The sequence below is a fragment of the Palaemon carinicauda genome, chromosome 21 (assembly GCF_036898095.1).
Source record: "Palaemon carinicauda isolate YSFRI2023 chromosome 21, ASM3689809v2, whole genome shotgun sequence".
NCBI classification, from domain to species: Eukaryota; Metazoa; Arthropoda; class Malacostraca; order Decapoda; family Palaemonidae; genus Palaemon; species Palaemon carinicauda.
Genome location: NC_090745.1, coordinates 26,512,815 through 26,528,571, shown reverse-complemented (window position 1 = coordinate 26,528,571; position 15,757 = coordinate 26,512,815). Strand labels below are relative to the sequence as shown.

Sequence of the window (15,757 nt, the reverse complement as noted above, 5' to 3'; positions counted from 1 at the left end):
ATATATATATACATTATATACATATATGTATATATATATATATATATATATATATATATATATATATATATATATATATAAGGGATTTTGACGTAGGAAAAATCTATTTCTGGGCGAGGGGCCTGTGCCGCCCAGTGAATAAGCTCCTATTAGCACTTATTCTTAGGTAATTTACTGCTAAATATACCAGAGAAAAAATGTAAAGGAGTGCTAGGTTGACTAGCTCACTCAACTATTGGTGTCGGTATGGAATTGGGCGTATAATCCAGAGGTCCCGCACCATTTAGATTCATCCACGACAAAGACCCCAATAGAGGAGAGCCGTTCAACCTCACTCGGCACCACCAACTCTGCATCCGCTCAGAACCCAACTCCTTAGCACCCAAAGTTTGGGGACTCCAAGGGAGAGGAGCTGGGAGGGTTCACTGGGCGGCACAGGTCCCTCGCCCAGAAATAGATTTTTCCTACGTCAAAATCCCTTTTCTGGGCTTGAACCTGTGCCGGCCAGTGAATACATACAAGAGAAATGTCACCAAACTTGAAAAATAAAGGAAAAAACATAAACACAAGGGAAACACAAGTTACTTTAATCAGAGTTGAGTGCCAAAAACAACTATAAAGGTACCTTAAAAAGAACATAAATCCACTTGGTAGAACAATTGACAAAAAAGGTAAGGTATAATAATGCCGTGAGTGATGATATATACAGATACTCAGGAGTCATAAAATTAACAAATATAGGAATAGTAACCAGGTGCGAAACCAACGAATACAAATAGGGTATAAATGAGGCAGGTAAGGGGGAGAGATAAAATGACAAGGAATTAACATGTGAGTTACCTGGGGGTAACTACGCTCCCTGCAGCTACCGTAGGAAATTTAAGGGCTTCCAAATGTTTAAGATAGTGTTTCTTGAACACTGACGGTGACTTCCACCCTGTGTACCTAGAAAGATCCGTAAAATTCATGTGGTGAAAAAAGTTCACCGAAGTAGCAACTGCTCTAATATCATGTGCAAGAGGAAAAGAGTCAGGGTTAGCTTGTTTAATAAAATACAAAATTTGTTGCCTGATCCCTTTAATGGTAATGGTACCGCCTTGTTCTCTAACGAATAGAGGCCCGGAGGAGTTAGAGGAGGTCCGGGATAAATAAGACTTAAGAGCAGTAACAGGGCACAGAGACGGATCTTGCGTGAGGGGAACAATTTTCCAGGAGGACCATCTGTTCTGAGGGTCTTCGTTCTTAGCTAAAAAGAATTTGTTAGGTGAAAGAAGGACCTCTCCCGAAGGAAGGAACTCAATATGACCGGGGTCTCTTGACAAAGCTGCCAGTTCAGAAATTCTTGCCCCGGAAGCCAAACTCACAAGGAAAAGTGTTTTCCTGAGAAGGGGAATATAATCACAAGAACTGTTAATGGTATCAGAAGCTAATTTGAGCACATCATTAAGGAACCAGGTAACCGGGGTAGGACGAGTAACCGGTTTCAGTCTGGCACAGGCTTTCGGAATTGAAGCTAACAAAGAGTCGGTTAAGTCTATGTTAAAACCCACTAGGAAGATCTTTTTCAAAGCAGATTTAATAGTGGTGATAGTATTGGCTGCCAGACCTGATTCTAATAAAGTTCTAAAGAAAGTGACTGTAAGGTTCAAGTTCATACAGTGTACGTCTGAGTCTATCAGAAATTTAGCCAACTTTTTAACTGCAGAATCATATTGGTGGATGGTGGAATCCCGTTTATCTGATTCTAGGAACAGGGTGTTTCGAGGATCGATATTGGCACCATGCATGGCCGCAAACTTCATGAAGTCCATAAAGTTAGGGCGCTCTGAATGTTTGAGAAAGCGTACACAACGCGTGTTTGTACTATCTGAGACAGAACCGGATTGGGTATCGGGTGAGGATGTAGTCTCAACTCTCGCAGGAGAGGGTACCAATTGCTCTTGGGCCAGTTGGGTGCGACCAAGGCTACTCGTCCCTTGAAGGATCTCAGTTTGTCTAGGACTTTCAGTAAAAGATTCACCGGGGGAAAGAGATAAATCCTTTCCCAGTTGTCCCAATTCTGTGACACGGCATCTGTGGCGTAGGCCTGAGGGTCTAGATTGGGAGCCACATATACTCTCAATTTGTGGTTGGACTCCGTGGCGAAGAGGTCTACTTGGAGACCCGGAACCCGAGAGAGAATCCACCGGAATGACTTTTGATCGAGTGACCATTCCGACTCTAGAGGGGAGGTCCGGGACAGGGCGTCTGCAACTACGTTCCGGACTCCCGCCAGGTGGACAGCTGAAAGATGCCAACGGTTCGAGGCTGCTAGGGAGAATATGGCTACTAGAACATGGTTCAGAGGCCCTGATTTTGATCCGCCTCTGTTGAGGCAGCGGACCACCACTTTGCTGTCGAGAACCAGACGAAGGTGTTGTCTCTTGGATGGAGAGAGACGTTTCAGGGTTAGTAGAACTGCCATGGCCTCCAGCACATTGATGTGAAATTGCCGGAATAAGGGAGACCAAAGACCTTGAACTTTCCTGTGCTGAGAATAGCCTCCCCAACCTGATAGGGATGCGTCCGTGTGAATGATTAACTTCGGAGGCGGAAATCGAAGGGGAACTGACTTTGACAGATTGCTGGCCTTTGTCCAAGGTAGAAGTCTTTCCCGGAGAATGGGAGGAAGGCGGACTTTCCTGTCCCGGAGCTTCCGATTCGCCCTCGAACGCCAGACACGGTTGATATCTTTCAACTTCGCTTTCAGAAGTAGATCCGTCACTGAAGCAAATTGAAGGGACCCTAGGATCCTCTCTTGGAGCCGTCTGGAACTCACTTTGTCTTTGAGAAAGCGTTTGGTGTTCATTGCAATCTCTAACCTCTTGGGTTTGGGAAGACACAGAGTGTGAGATATAAGATCCCATTGCAGGCCGAGCCATTGGAACTTTGATTTCGGAAGAAGACGGGACTTCTTGAAGTTGATCTGAAAGCCTAGAGATTGAAGGTATTGGATGACTTTGTGAGTGGCTTTTAGGCAATTTTGGGAGGTGTCTGACCAAATGAGCCAGTCGTCCAGATAGGCTACTACTTGAATCCCTTGATTTCTGAGTTCCTGAACAGCAACTTCTGCTAACTTTGTGAAGATCCTTGGGGCGATGTTGAGCCCGAAAGGCATCACCTTGAAGGAGTAATTTTTGTTTCCTAGGCGGAAGCCTAGATACGGACGGAAGTGTCTCGCTATCGGAACGTGATAATAGGCGTCTGTAAGATCGATAGAGGTGGTGACGGCCCCACGGGGAAGTAAGGTCCGCACCTGCGAGACGGTAAGCATTCGAAACTTGTCGCATTGAATGGACAAGTTGAGAAGGGATAGGTCTAGAATCACTATTCTCTTGTCCGAATCCTTCATCGGGACACTGAACAGCCGACCCTGAAACTTCAGGTGTTTCGTTTCTTGTATGGCGTTCTTTTGTAACAGGTCCTGGACAAACTCGACTAGGTCCGGAGTGGAATGCTGATGAAATCTGTTCGGTGGAGGAGGTCCTTGAATCCAACTCCACCCCAGTCCCTTGGAGATGATACTGAAAGCCCAGGGACTGAACCTCCATTTGTTGCGGAAGGCATAAAGCCTCCCCCCTACCCGCTGCACCTCAGTATTGGCTTGAGGAGTTGCCTCCACGTCCGCCTCGGAAGTTCTTTCCTTTGCGAAAGAATCTACCCCTACCTCTGTTCTGGTATGAACCACGGTGGTAGCCTCTACCTCTGTTATAACCCTGGGAAGAGCCTTGAGCTTCATAAGATTGGTTAAAGGCTGGAGAGGTGGTGGAGGCACCGGGAAGCTGGCTCTTAGGGAACAGAACGGTGACGTAGTAGTCCGAGGAAGGAGCCTGAGAGGTGGAAGGCTGTGCAGGAACAGCAGGAGATGGTGGGAGAGGCTGCCGGAAAACGGACGAGCTACTTTGCTGTTGCCGGAACTGAGTGGAGGTATACGGGCGGAGCTTCTTCCTACCACGGGCTTAGTAACTTGCGGGATCATATTTCCGCTTAGGAGTCAAACCCCAACGGGCTTTAAGGCTCTGATTAACTCTTGTAGCTTCTGTCAAGACTTCCTTCACAAGATCCTCAGGGAAAAGATTTGGACCCCAACAAGAGGACCGGATAAGTTTATTCGGTTCGTGCCTAATAGTCGTCTCAGCCAGGACGTGTTTGCGGCACCTACGTTTAGCAAGAGCAAAGTCAAATAGGTCAAAGTACAAAGACTGCAAAGTAGCCTTATTGAGAGACTTAAAGATACTCTCAGTATCATAAGTTAAGGCTATCGACTCCGTAGAAGTGCCCAAGTTCAAGGTTCGACCAACACGTAGGCGGGAATCATACTCCTGTTTAATAAGGGATTCCGGGAGACGGGGAAGCCGTTCACTAAAAATTACTGACGCACAGTCCGCTGTCAGCTTGCCGGAAGTAAAGGTGGTATGGACATTGTCCCAACACTCATTATCTGAAGGAAGAAGGAGGGAGATCGGATCTACCTCTCGGATGGGAGGCAAGGGCTTCTCCTCCAGAGCGTATTGAAAGGCAAGCTCTGCAATCTTAGTGACGCATGGAGTCACGGTATTCTTGTCCATTAGGAACATTGTAAATGAACTCTTATGAGGCGTCAACATGGTATTGGTGCAACCTATGTCATTTAGAAACCTAGCCCAAACAGATTGGGCTTGTTCCTTTGGGAAAATGACGGTCTCTTTAGGGACCTTATCCAGCCGAACCAGAGCTTCCTCGGTAAGCCTGGCATAACCATGAAACGGAAATGCGAGACCAGGAGGAAAGAATTCAAAGTCCTCTAGTGGATGAGTACCAAGACCTTCCAACGTTAACATCCCGTCTGAGAACGGGGAATGAAGAGCCATGCGCCAAGGGTTATTCTTGGTAAACGGAGGAAGCTTAGAGGCATCCGGGATGAGAGAGCTTTGAACTTGCTCCGGAGCACCTTGCTCTAATGCCCCAAGTCTCTGACCAATGTTAGAAAACATCGTGTCCATCTTGGCCTGCATTTCTGACACAATCTTAGATTGCATCTCTGACACAATGCGAAGCATGGCTGATTCGGAAAGGCCCGGGTTAGGAGCAGAAGTGGCGGATTGTACTCCCGGGTCGTGAGACTTAGAGGAGGAGCCGGAAGCCTTAGATGATGGGTTTGCTTTCGTTTTAGAACCATGGGAAGCCTTGTGGGGCTTACGAGCTTTTGGCAAAGTTCTAGATTTAGATTTATCTTTGGGGGGAACCGGGTGTGATCGGTGAGACGAATCGCGGTCCCCAGAAAAACCATGAAAAGAAGAGAGATCAGATGAAGAAGAAAGAGCGGGGCTGGGGATAGGAATCTCAGCGCCGGTAACACCTGCCTCACTTACCACCCTACCTGCATCCGGATCATCTAACAACATGGGTTCCACATCCGAGTTCAAGGAGGCAACATTGTCTTCCAGATCTCCGGGGGCATCAGACGTATCTTGATCTTGATCCTGATCGATGAATCCAGAAATAGTGGCATCAATGTCGGCAATGATGGGTGCCGCAACAGCTCTAGCCACAGCGGCTGAAGACTTAGCATTAGGATAAATCATTGCACAGTAGTCTTCAGAGAGGACGTAAGGCTGCTTTGATTTCACATTTCGGGCAAATCCCCCAACCCACACTTTCAGGGTGGCCCGAGCCGCAGTCTTCTGCTCCGGGGATGCCTGAAATAATAGTGGGAATTAAAGAAAGGAAGAGTCCAGGAGGTCCTTTAAAGACCATAGAAATCTTACTAAATAGTGTATGTATACCAAATAAAAGTAAGAATAATTAGAAAAGTCAACATAGCCAACGGGACTCACCGAATCAGATCCAAGGGTGGTAATGAGGTCAAAACAGACCATACAATTATCAGCATGCCAGACTACGATATCTTCCAGTTGTACTCCGCAGAGGGCGTGAGACCTACACACCGTATGGCCACAAGGCTGGTGAAGAACTGCCGCACAGGCCGTCGTCTGGCAATGAACCATCTGTAATAAGAATAGTATATGAGAAACTGTAATTCTCTTAAGTAGGGGCGGGTCCGGAGGACCCGGGCCTAAACATAAGTCTAACTTAAGACTAGAGCTTAACTATAATACTCTTAAGTAGGGGCGGGTCCGGAGGACCCGGGCCTAAACATAAGTCTAACTTAAGACTAGAGTATAACTATTCATTCCGGACGAGCCGGGATCATAAAGAAGGATGCAACAAAGAATTAACACACATGGTGTCTGACTTCCCGGAGCGAGGTTAAGCCCCGGACCGGGATATATAAAATTACATCCATAAACTAATACATATAGGAACTCCGGGGTAGTGATCTGTCATATATAATCATAGTAAATGCTATAAAATAAGGGGGGCGGAACCGTAGATAAGAACCACCAACAGAACCCGGAGGTTTTCGTATAACATAAATAAAAGTGTGATAGGTGAACATTTATAAAATAGGGTGCACCGGGATTCCTACTCTGTTGACCGGTGGCCAACCAGTCTAGACAGAGACAAAACCACCAGGACACCCGGAGAGAGGACATGGTCCATAAACACTGAACTACCCCCTCTGTAGGAAGGGAAGGCAACGGTCCCCTAGGGGAGGGGGGAGAGAAGCCTAGCCACCAACCTAGCGAGAGGGGGAGCTTGGGGGAGGATCACGTGACACGGAGCAGCAGGGCTACCAACTGACGATCCCCAAACACTACCAAAACAGATCATACGGAGTAATAAGCACAAATATTCATTATAAAAGTAATAGCGTTGAAAAATATATAAATATACACATAAAAAATTAGGGCAAGGCATGCGAAATAATGAATAAATCCCGAAGGACAACAACCTGATGGCCGAAGGCCGGCAAGCCACCTACGATACGTAATCTGATATCGGCCCTAAATATGAGCTACAAGGGCTCTAAACGCTAAATAATGAATATCCACTATAAAACATATAAAAATTAAACTAATAATAAAAATAATACACTTAGTAACACCGCGAGTGAAACTAAAAGCTCTCGAAACAGGAGTACCAACCGTAAGCGGAATCGAGCAAGACCGAGATGATCGAAGAGAATAAACTCTTATAACTTAAATATTAAACGATCTAGATTGCTCAAAACACAGCAAAACATAGCTTGGTACTTAACTTAGACGGTGTCTCCTGGGAAACCGATGTAGAAGCCATAATCACAAGGAAAATAAGGCAAAAACACGAGAGCACAAACTAGCGGGTTACCACACAGGCGTGCTAAAAAGGAGTGGGGTTCTGAGCGGATGCAGAGTTGGTGGTGCCGAGTGAGGTTGAACGGCTCTCCTCTATTGGGGGTCTTTGTCGTGGATGAATCTAAATAGTGCAGGACCTCTGGATTATACGCCCAATTCCATACCGACACCAATAGGTGAGCGAGCTAGTCAACCTAGCACTCCTTTACATTTTTTCTCTTGTATATTTAGCAGTAAATTACCTAAGAATAAGTGCTAATAGGAGCTTATTCACTGGCCGGCACAGGTTCAAGCCCAGAAATATATATATATATATATATATATATATATATATATATACAGTGAACCCTCGCTACTTCGCGGTTCGACCATCGCGGATTCACCACTTCGCGGATTTTTTCCATAACCCATATATATACAGTAATATATATATATATATGTATGCATGTATTTAAATATATATGTAGGTATGTATATGTGTATACATATAAATATATATATACACACACACACATATATATATATATATATATATATATATATATATATATATATATATATATATATATATATATATATATATATATATATATATATATATATATATATATATATATATATATATATATATATATATATATATATATATATATATATATATATTTAAAGTAGGAAGATGTGATGTAGTTCTAAGGGAAAAGTATGGGAAATATGTCTGGGTAATAAGCAAAGCTCTACCTCCAGTTTGTTTCTTCATTATGATCAGAGATAAATGTAAACAAAACATTGGTTGCCATTTTTTATCGTGCTTTTTAGCGTGTTTAGGAAATGCATGATATAAAATCACCTTTAATATTTGTGCCTGTTTTAGTTTAGGGTACTTTAGTACATGTATTAAGTGTTCTGTACATTAAAGGGTAGTTTGTTAACAGAACTACGTACAAGGGAAGGTATTAAAAGTATGAATATACATGTTGAATAAATAAGTAAATATGGTGTCACTACTTCGCGGATTTTCACCTATCGCGGCCGCGACTGGAACCTATCTACCGCGATAAACGAGGGTTCACTGTATATATATATATATATATATATATATATATATATATATATATATATATATATATATATATATATATATATATATATATATATCCAACCAATCTCCTGCTAAAAGTCCTCGACAAGCTAAGATACTTCAGAGGAACATCTGCAGTAGTTCCACCCAAATGGCCCAGAAGCAATTGGTTCCCTCTAGTTCTAGAATTGAAACTAAAGCCGTTTCCTCTGCCAAACCCAGTTTTATCCCAACTGGTTCAGAAGTAGACTGTTTACGCTTCATCCTTGAGAACCAACAACCTACATCTCATGATTTTCTCGCCCTAGCAGCCAAAAAAAGGTTTGGGATCTCAAAGGACGAAATCGACTTCATCGAAAAATACAAGTCAAGTTCAACTAGGAGACAATATGAATCGTCTTGGAAGAAGTAGGTTTCCTTGGTGAAAGCAAGGAAACCGACAGAAATATCAATCGATTTCTGTATCTCCTTCTTCATCCACCACAACAACTGCGTGTAAGTCGGCTTTGACTAGACCTCTCCTGTACGCCTTTCAGGTGAAATCTTCAATAAGATACCAAAAGCATGCGCTAGACTCAAACCGGCAACCCCCTCCATAGTCGTAGGACAAAGTCTTGCACTATACTTCGAATATGAACAATGAGGATTGCACCCTAAAGGACCTAACACAGAAAGTGATATTTCTGTTTGCTATAGCCTCAGGGGCTAGAGTTAGTGAACCAGTAGACTTATCCAGAAATGAAGGCCATATTCAGTTCATGGAAACAGGAGAACTGAATCTTTTCCCTGATCCTACTTTTCTTGTCAAAAATGAGATGCCCACCAAAAGGTGGGGTCCTTGGAGAATCTGCCCTCTGAAGGAAGATGTCTCTCTATGCCCAGTAGAGTGTCTCAAGGTCTATCTTCGAAGAACTTCAGACTTCAAGGAGGGACAGCTCTTTCGAGGCGAAACCTCAGGATCGAACTTATCCCTCAGACAACTGAGAGAAAAACTCACCTACTTTATACGCAGAGTGGATCCTGACAGCACACATGGACTTTGAGAGGCTACGCTCATATACAGGGTGAAAATCATCCAGTCTTCCATAAACATTATGCGTAGCAAGTGCACGAGATAAAACACTTTGTGGTGGTGGCAGGTAGTCATAAAACCTGTCGTCTAGTGCTGCGATGAACAGTGGACTGTTTCGGGACTCAACAGTGTATCGGGTGAATAGGTGTTAACACTTTCTAGTGTAATACCTCTAGTGAAAATCACTATGGTGATTAATAGACTGTTTTATACAGGTGAAGAATCTAACCAACAACACCAGTGCCATGTGAACATTTGAACACAGTGTTGAAGCATATCCAACATCTGAATGAAACTAGACAAAATTAGCTTCACGTTCCTTGAGTGGCATTTTTAAAAAATGAATAAATATATGTATATTCTTCCCTTACAGGTAAAAAATATAAATATAACCATAATGTTAATATGTGCAAGGCTAGATTCCTTCTCATGATACATTATCATCTTATTTTGCTTATGAAAATAAAAAGAAAAAATATATCTGCGTCTTCTTTGATATAACAATAAAAGAACCCAGAGTTTTTCTATTTTCCTTAAATAGACACCTTGATGGTAATGATTTACAAAGTACAAATAGGTAATCTCTAGAAAGTTTCCCTTATGTCCTTACGGAAATACAAACTCTGAATTCTTAAAGTCAAAGTCGACATTTTCTCTGCAGGGGGCAGGAAGCCCTAAGCTAGTTCCAAGCTTAGTGGATATGAGAAACAACGGTAATGTCATATATAAGGGTCTAGGAGATCATATAAGGAACTCATTCAAAGTAAAGGCACTTATACAAACCCACAGATATAGTACTTTCAAGTTAATTCTCTGGTAAGCTTCCATCAGGAAGACATGGCCGAGCCCTAAAAAGGGATTTTGAGCAAAGCGAAAAATCTATTTTTGGGTGAGATAGCCATGTCGTCCTGATGGACCCACCCTTCTTTCTTAAATGACGAAACCCGAAACTACTCTATCTGCGGCTATTCCTGCTTAAATGCAACTAGGAATGATGAGCCGTAGCAGTACGGAGAGGAGGTCCACCAGGTACTTTGATAACGGCTCCCCTTTCGTTTGCCACTCTTCCCCCCAAAGAGTTAAATCTATTCAGGGTGAAGATTGCTATGTGTCGTATCAAGAAATACGTCCCTTGATATTATGCGATATCCTTAAAGATATATTTACGATACTCGCGCCAGGAGTTAGATTCTGGAGACCTATGGTTAATTCTCTGGGAGTATCACTGTAGCAAATATCCCTTAGAAAGCTACCTAAAGGAACCTTCCATCAGGATGACATGACTATCTCACCCTAAAATAGATTTTTTGCTTTGCTCAAAATCCATTAATATATATATATATATATATATATATATATATATATATATATATATATATATATATATATATATATATATATATATATATATTATATATATACAGTATATATATATATATATATATATATATATATATATATATATATATATATATATATATATATATATACAAATATAATATATACAGTATATATATAATATATATATTATATATATACAATATATATATGATATATGATATATATATATATATATATATATATATATATATATATATATATATATATATATATATATATATAAAATATACATAATCTATATATATATATATATATATATATTATTCTTATATATACATACATAACATATATATATGTTATATATATAATTATATACATGTTATATATATGTTATATATATATATTTATATATATATATATATATATATATATATATATATATTTTATATATATATATATATATATATATATATATATACATATTTTATATATATATATATATTTTATATATATATATATATATATATATATATATATATATATATATATATATATATATATATATATATATATATACGAGGCCTGTCGGAAAAGAATCCGACCTTTATTTTTCACGTGCGAACTAGAGACGATAGCGCGGCGCCACTTGGCACAGTGAAGGAAGACACCTTCATGCGCATGCGTGAATTTTTTCACCACCATCCAGCGTGTCAGTTGCTGTCTGTCGGTCGCTGAGTGAGGTGATACACAACGTGTCTGTCGGATTACCGATTCTCTCAAGATGACTGAACGTGTTGAGCAAAGATACTGCATCAAATTTTGTCAAAAGCTTGGTGATTCTCAAAGCGAAACAATTCGTAAGATTAAGCAGGTGTTTGGAGACGATGCGATGGGTGTAACACAAATTAAAGAGTGGTTCAACCGGTTCAAAAGTGGCCGCGCATCAGCAGAGAGTGACCCGCGTTCTGGCAGGCCCCAAACTGCTCGGAGTGCAGCTGTTGTTGAGAGGGTGCAAAACTTGGTGATGGCAGATCGTCGTTCGACCGTGCGGGAGATTGACCAAGAGGTTGGAGTGAGTAAAGATTCCGCACATGTAATTTTGCGTGATGATTTGAACATGCACAGAGTGGCTGCGAAATTTGTGCCCAGGTTGTTGTCGCCGGAACAAAAGGACCTCCGTTGTCAAGTTGCAAAGGACCTCCTGGACACTGCCAACACTGATCCTCAGTTTCTGAACAGCGTGATAACTGGAGATGAGTCATGGGTGTACGGGTACGACCCAGAAACAAAACGACAGTCGTCGCAATGGAAGCATCCCGAGTCTCCAAGGCCGAAAAAAGCGCGACAGGTGCCAAGCAAAATGAAGGTGATGCTTACTGTCTTCTTTGATATCCGTGGAATTGTACATCATGAATATGCACCGGAAGGACAAACAGTGACAAAGGAGTACTATCAAGATGTTCTCCGTCGTCTCCGTGACGTAGTTCGGCGCAAAAGGCCAGACATGTGGAGGGCGAAAAATTGGCAACTGCATCACGACAACGCCCCCGCACATTCATCCCAATTGATCCAACATTTCTTGGCCAAACATGGAATTCCAGTTGTTCGCCAACCTCCCTACTCTCCAGACATGGCTCCTTGCGACTTCTGGTTGTTTCCAAAATTGAAGACGCCACTGAAAGGAACCCGTTTTGAGACTAGAGAGGAGATAATGCGGAACGCGACGGCGAAGATGAACACCATTCCAAAAGAAGACTTCCAGAGGTGTTTCCAGCAGTGGATGGATCGGTGGACTAAGTGTGTGCAAGCACAAGGGGCCTACTTTGAAGGGGATTAGGGTCCAAATCCTGTCAGGTATATAAATTATTTTTTCTGGATTAATGTCGGATAGTTTTCCGACAGGCCTCGTATATATATTCATATATATATATATATATATATATATATATATATATATATATATATATATATATATATATATATATATATATATATATTCATATATATATATATATACACATATATATACACTGTGTGTATATATATGTATATATATATGATGTATATATATAATTATAAATATATATATATATATATATAAACATACATATATATATATATAATTATATATATATATATATATATATATATATATATATATATATAATTATATATATGTATATATAAAATATATATATATATATATATATATATATACATACATATGTATGTATATATATATATATATATATGTATGTATATATATATATATATATATATATATATATATATATATATATATATATATATATATATATATAAAGGGAAATTTTACTCAGAGATAGGACAGCAACACGAAAGGAAGTTTACAATATTAGTAGAAGGTCGAAGTAATATTCAGAGGAAGAAAAAGATGGGAGAGAGAGAAATTTAGAATCGAACTAGGGGATCAATTTCCCCAAGTTCGAGAGCCCTCTAGCCCGTCACCAAGCTTCAACACAGGAAAGATATGCCGTGCTGAAGCTCAATGACTTCATCAAGGCATTCTCTCATTAAGAGGGTGGAGGTTGAACTAATAATACGCAATAAAAATGTATGAGAGAAATTTTTAGTCAAACTGAGGAAGAAATCATTCCCCAGTTTGAGATCCCTCTTGCCTCCAATAAGGCTTCTACAGGGAAGCAGCTTAGTGACTACTTCAAGGCATTCCCTCATTAAGAGGGTCCAGATGTTGAATACATCTGATGAGATTCAGAGGGTTAGAATTGAAAATCAAATAACACTGGACAACTGGAAACAAACAAAGGATTAGAATTTAAAGTCAAGTAACAATGAAGAACTGGAAACTCAAGCTGTCTAAAAGACTACAAGAACTAGAAACTTATGCTATCTAAACAAAGACTATTTCCATCTAAAATCAATAAAAAATGGTACTGTGCTTAAAATATTTTTTCTGCTATAACATGCTATTTGGTATGGATGAGAAGGGCAATGAAAGCCTTACATCAAGTCTACACTAGGAAAATTCATTGATAAAAATCATCATGCTAATCATGTTTGCACATTTCTTCCACCTTGGTGTACAAATTCTCCTAACTTTTACTTCAAAGTGCAGATGTGAGTCTGTCTGCACCTCAGTGCTGCTTGGCCCAAAATTCCATTGATGGAGGGGAAGTCATTTTCATGTTTATAGATTAATACATAATAATGCATAAATACTAAAATATTAAATCAATAGGCCCAAGGTTAAAGAGCTGGTTGCCAAAAAACAAGGCATGAGAATTAATGTTCTAGCATGGCTGGATTCACAATCCATGTGGCACATAGCTGTCTATATTATTGCCTTTTGACTTGAAGCATGAGTGACTTTTCACACTACAGTTGTAGTTTGGCATGTAATATTCATGGAGACCACCTTATATTGCCAACAAAAATCTGCTTACCTTCTTGACGATGAATTTATCAGTCTGATAGAAAATATAGTCCAAACAACCATAGAATCCAACAGTATAATTTGTATATGCAGGTAAGCCACAAGCACTATCCATTTCGAAGTTATGATAAATTTCAACATCTTTAATACATTCCTCTGGACCTGAAATAAGAACGGAGCTTTTAAAATACCCTTAACTTCATACATTGTTAAATAAGAATATCAAAATAAAATCTAGTTGCAGTGTCTTATTCTCAGTGCTATGAAAAAATAGCATTTACTTAAAACAATAAATAAATAAATAAATAAATATATGAATAAATGAATGAATGAATAAATGAATGAATGAATAAATGAATAAATTAATAAATAAATAAAATATATAAAAAACACACACACACATATATTAAAAACTATATTGTCAGAAGCTTCTATATGATCTAGAGCCCAGCAATCTTGATAAAGAAGCCTGGATAATGTTCAGCGAACACCAAATGGGTATGCGGCTGCCTCTAAAATTCTTTCAAAAGAAAGATTTCTACAAAAATTAAGAGATGTAGGTTTACTCCTAATATCCTGAACCTTAACCTTTAGGGGCTTTATAAGACTTGGATCCAATTTACTATGAGAGTTTCTGTGACCAAACTTTAAACTAAAAGTGACATGAATTTGGATAGGATGAATTTGAATTCTAAATCCCTAGAAAATTAATATCCATAGTTGTCCAAAAATTACTGATAGGCTCTTACCATACAAAAATATCTTTTCTGATGCATTTTTACATCCATTTCCGATGAGAGGAAGTTAAAAAAATTGCAGTACGCTAAGCATTTGGCTGAAGTCGATGCTAATAGGAATACGCTAAGCATTTGGCTGAAGTCAATGCTAATAGGAAAAGTGTTTTAGCTATGAAAACCAAACATGAAATATTATCCAACGGTTCAAAGGTCAAACCTTTTAGCCATCAAGTATCCGTTGAAGCAATCTGGCATCAAAATACGTTCATGGAACAATGTGTTGTATAGAGAACCTATTCCGCTTTGTATTGCAATTTTAAGTTTCTATCTTTATTCCTTTGTTAGTTACACAACAAAACATCAACATAAGTAGGTTGACACACGATCTCATTAATCCTTGGCCAAAATTCATGAGCTTGACAGCAATTTTGACCCAGCCCAGACTACCACAGGATCAAACTGTGAAACTACATCCAAATGCCAAAAACTAGACCCAATTACTGGTGGCTTTTTAATACTAAACGCCTTAAATATATATCATAATACTTGGTGACGGTTACATACAATTAATCCAAATTGTTAGAGTACAGAATTAAGCACTGATCTATATCCCTTAAAGGCCATGATTAAAAATTCTTTTCATAAAAGGACAGCATAAAAAACTTGCCATTACATTCTTAAATTGTCACCATTACAATAAACATAAAAGTGTCTCATGATATAAAATAATGGCAGGCTGTCTTTTAAAAACTATTAAGGACAACCCAGAGGGCTGCAAAGATCATAGATTCTGATAATGCAGTGGATATTTTCAATGTGTTTAGATGGAGCAAGGATGGG

General features: G+C 39.6%; 2 protein-coding genes across 2 annotated transcripts in view; both read right to left on the bottom strand.

Annotated features, from left to right (window-relative positions):
- The window catches only part of LOC137615492 (uncharacterized), a 31,595-nt gene extending 25,270 nt beyond the window's left edge, over nucleotides 1-6,325 (bottom strand). Inside the window, exons 1-3 of the mRNA XM_068345416.1 lie at nucleotides 6,320-6,325; nucleotides 5,856-6,026; nucleotides 4,844-5,717 (exon numbers count right to left, since the gene is read on the bottom strand). Coding sequence (XP_068201517.1) covers nucleotides 4,844-5,717; nucleotides 5,856-6,026; nucleotides 6,320-6,325 — 1,051 coding nt within the window. The remainder of the gene's footprint in view (nucleotides 1-4,843; nucleotides 5,718-5,855; nucleotides 6,027-6,319) is intronic.
- LOC137615225 (2',5'-phosphodiesterase 12) overlaps nucleotides 1-15,757 on the bottom strand; it is a 189,246-nt gene that overhangs the window by 39,715 nt on the left and 133,774 nt on the right. Inside the window, exon 8 of the mRNA XM_068344906.1 lies at nucleotides 14,191-14,342. Coding sequence (XP_068201007.1) covers nucleotides 14,191-14,342 — 152 coding nt within the window. The remainder of the gene's footprint in view (nucleotides 1-14,190; nucleotides 14,343-15,757) is intronic.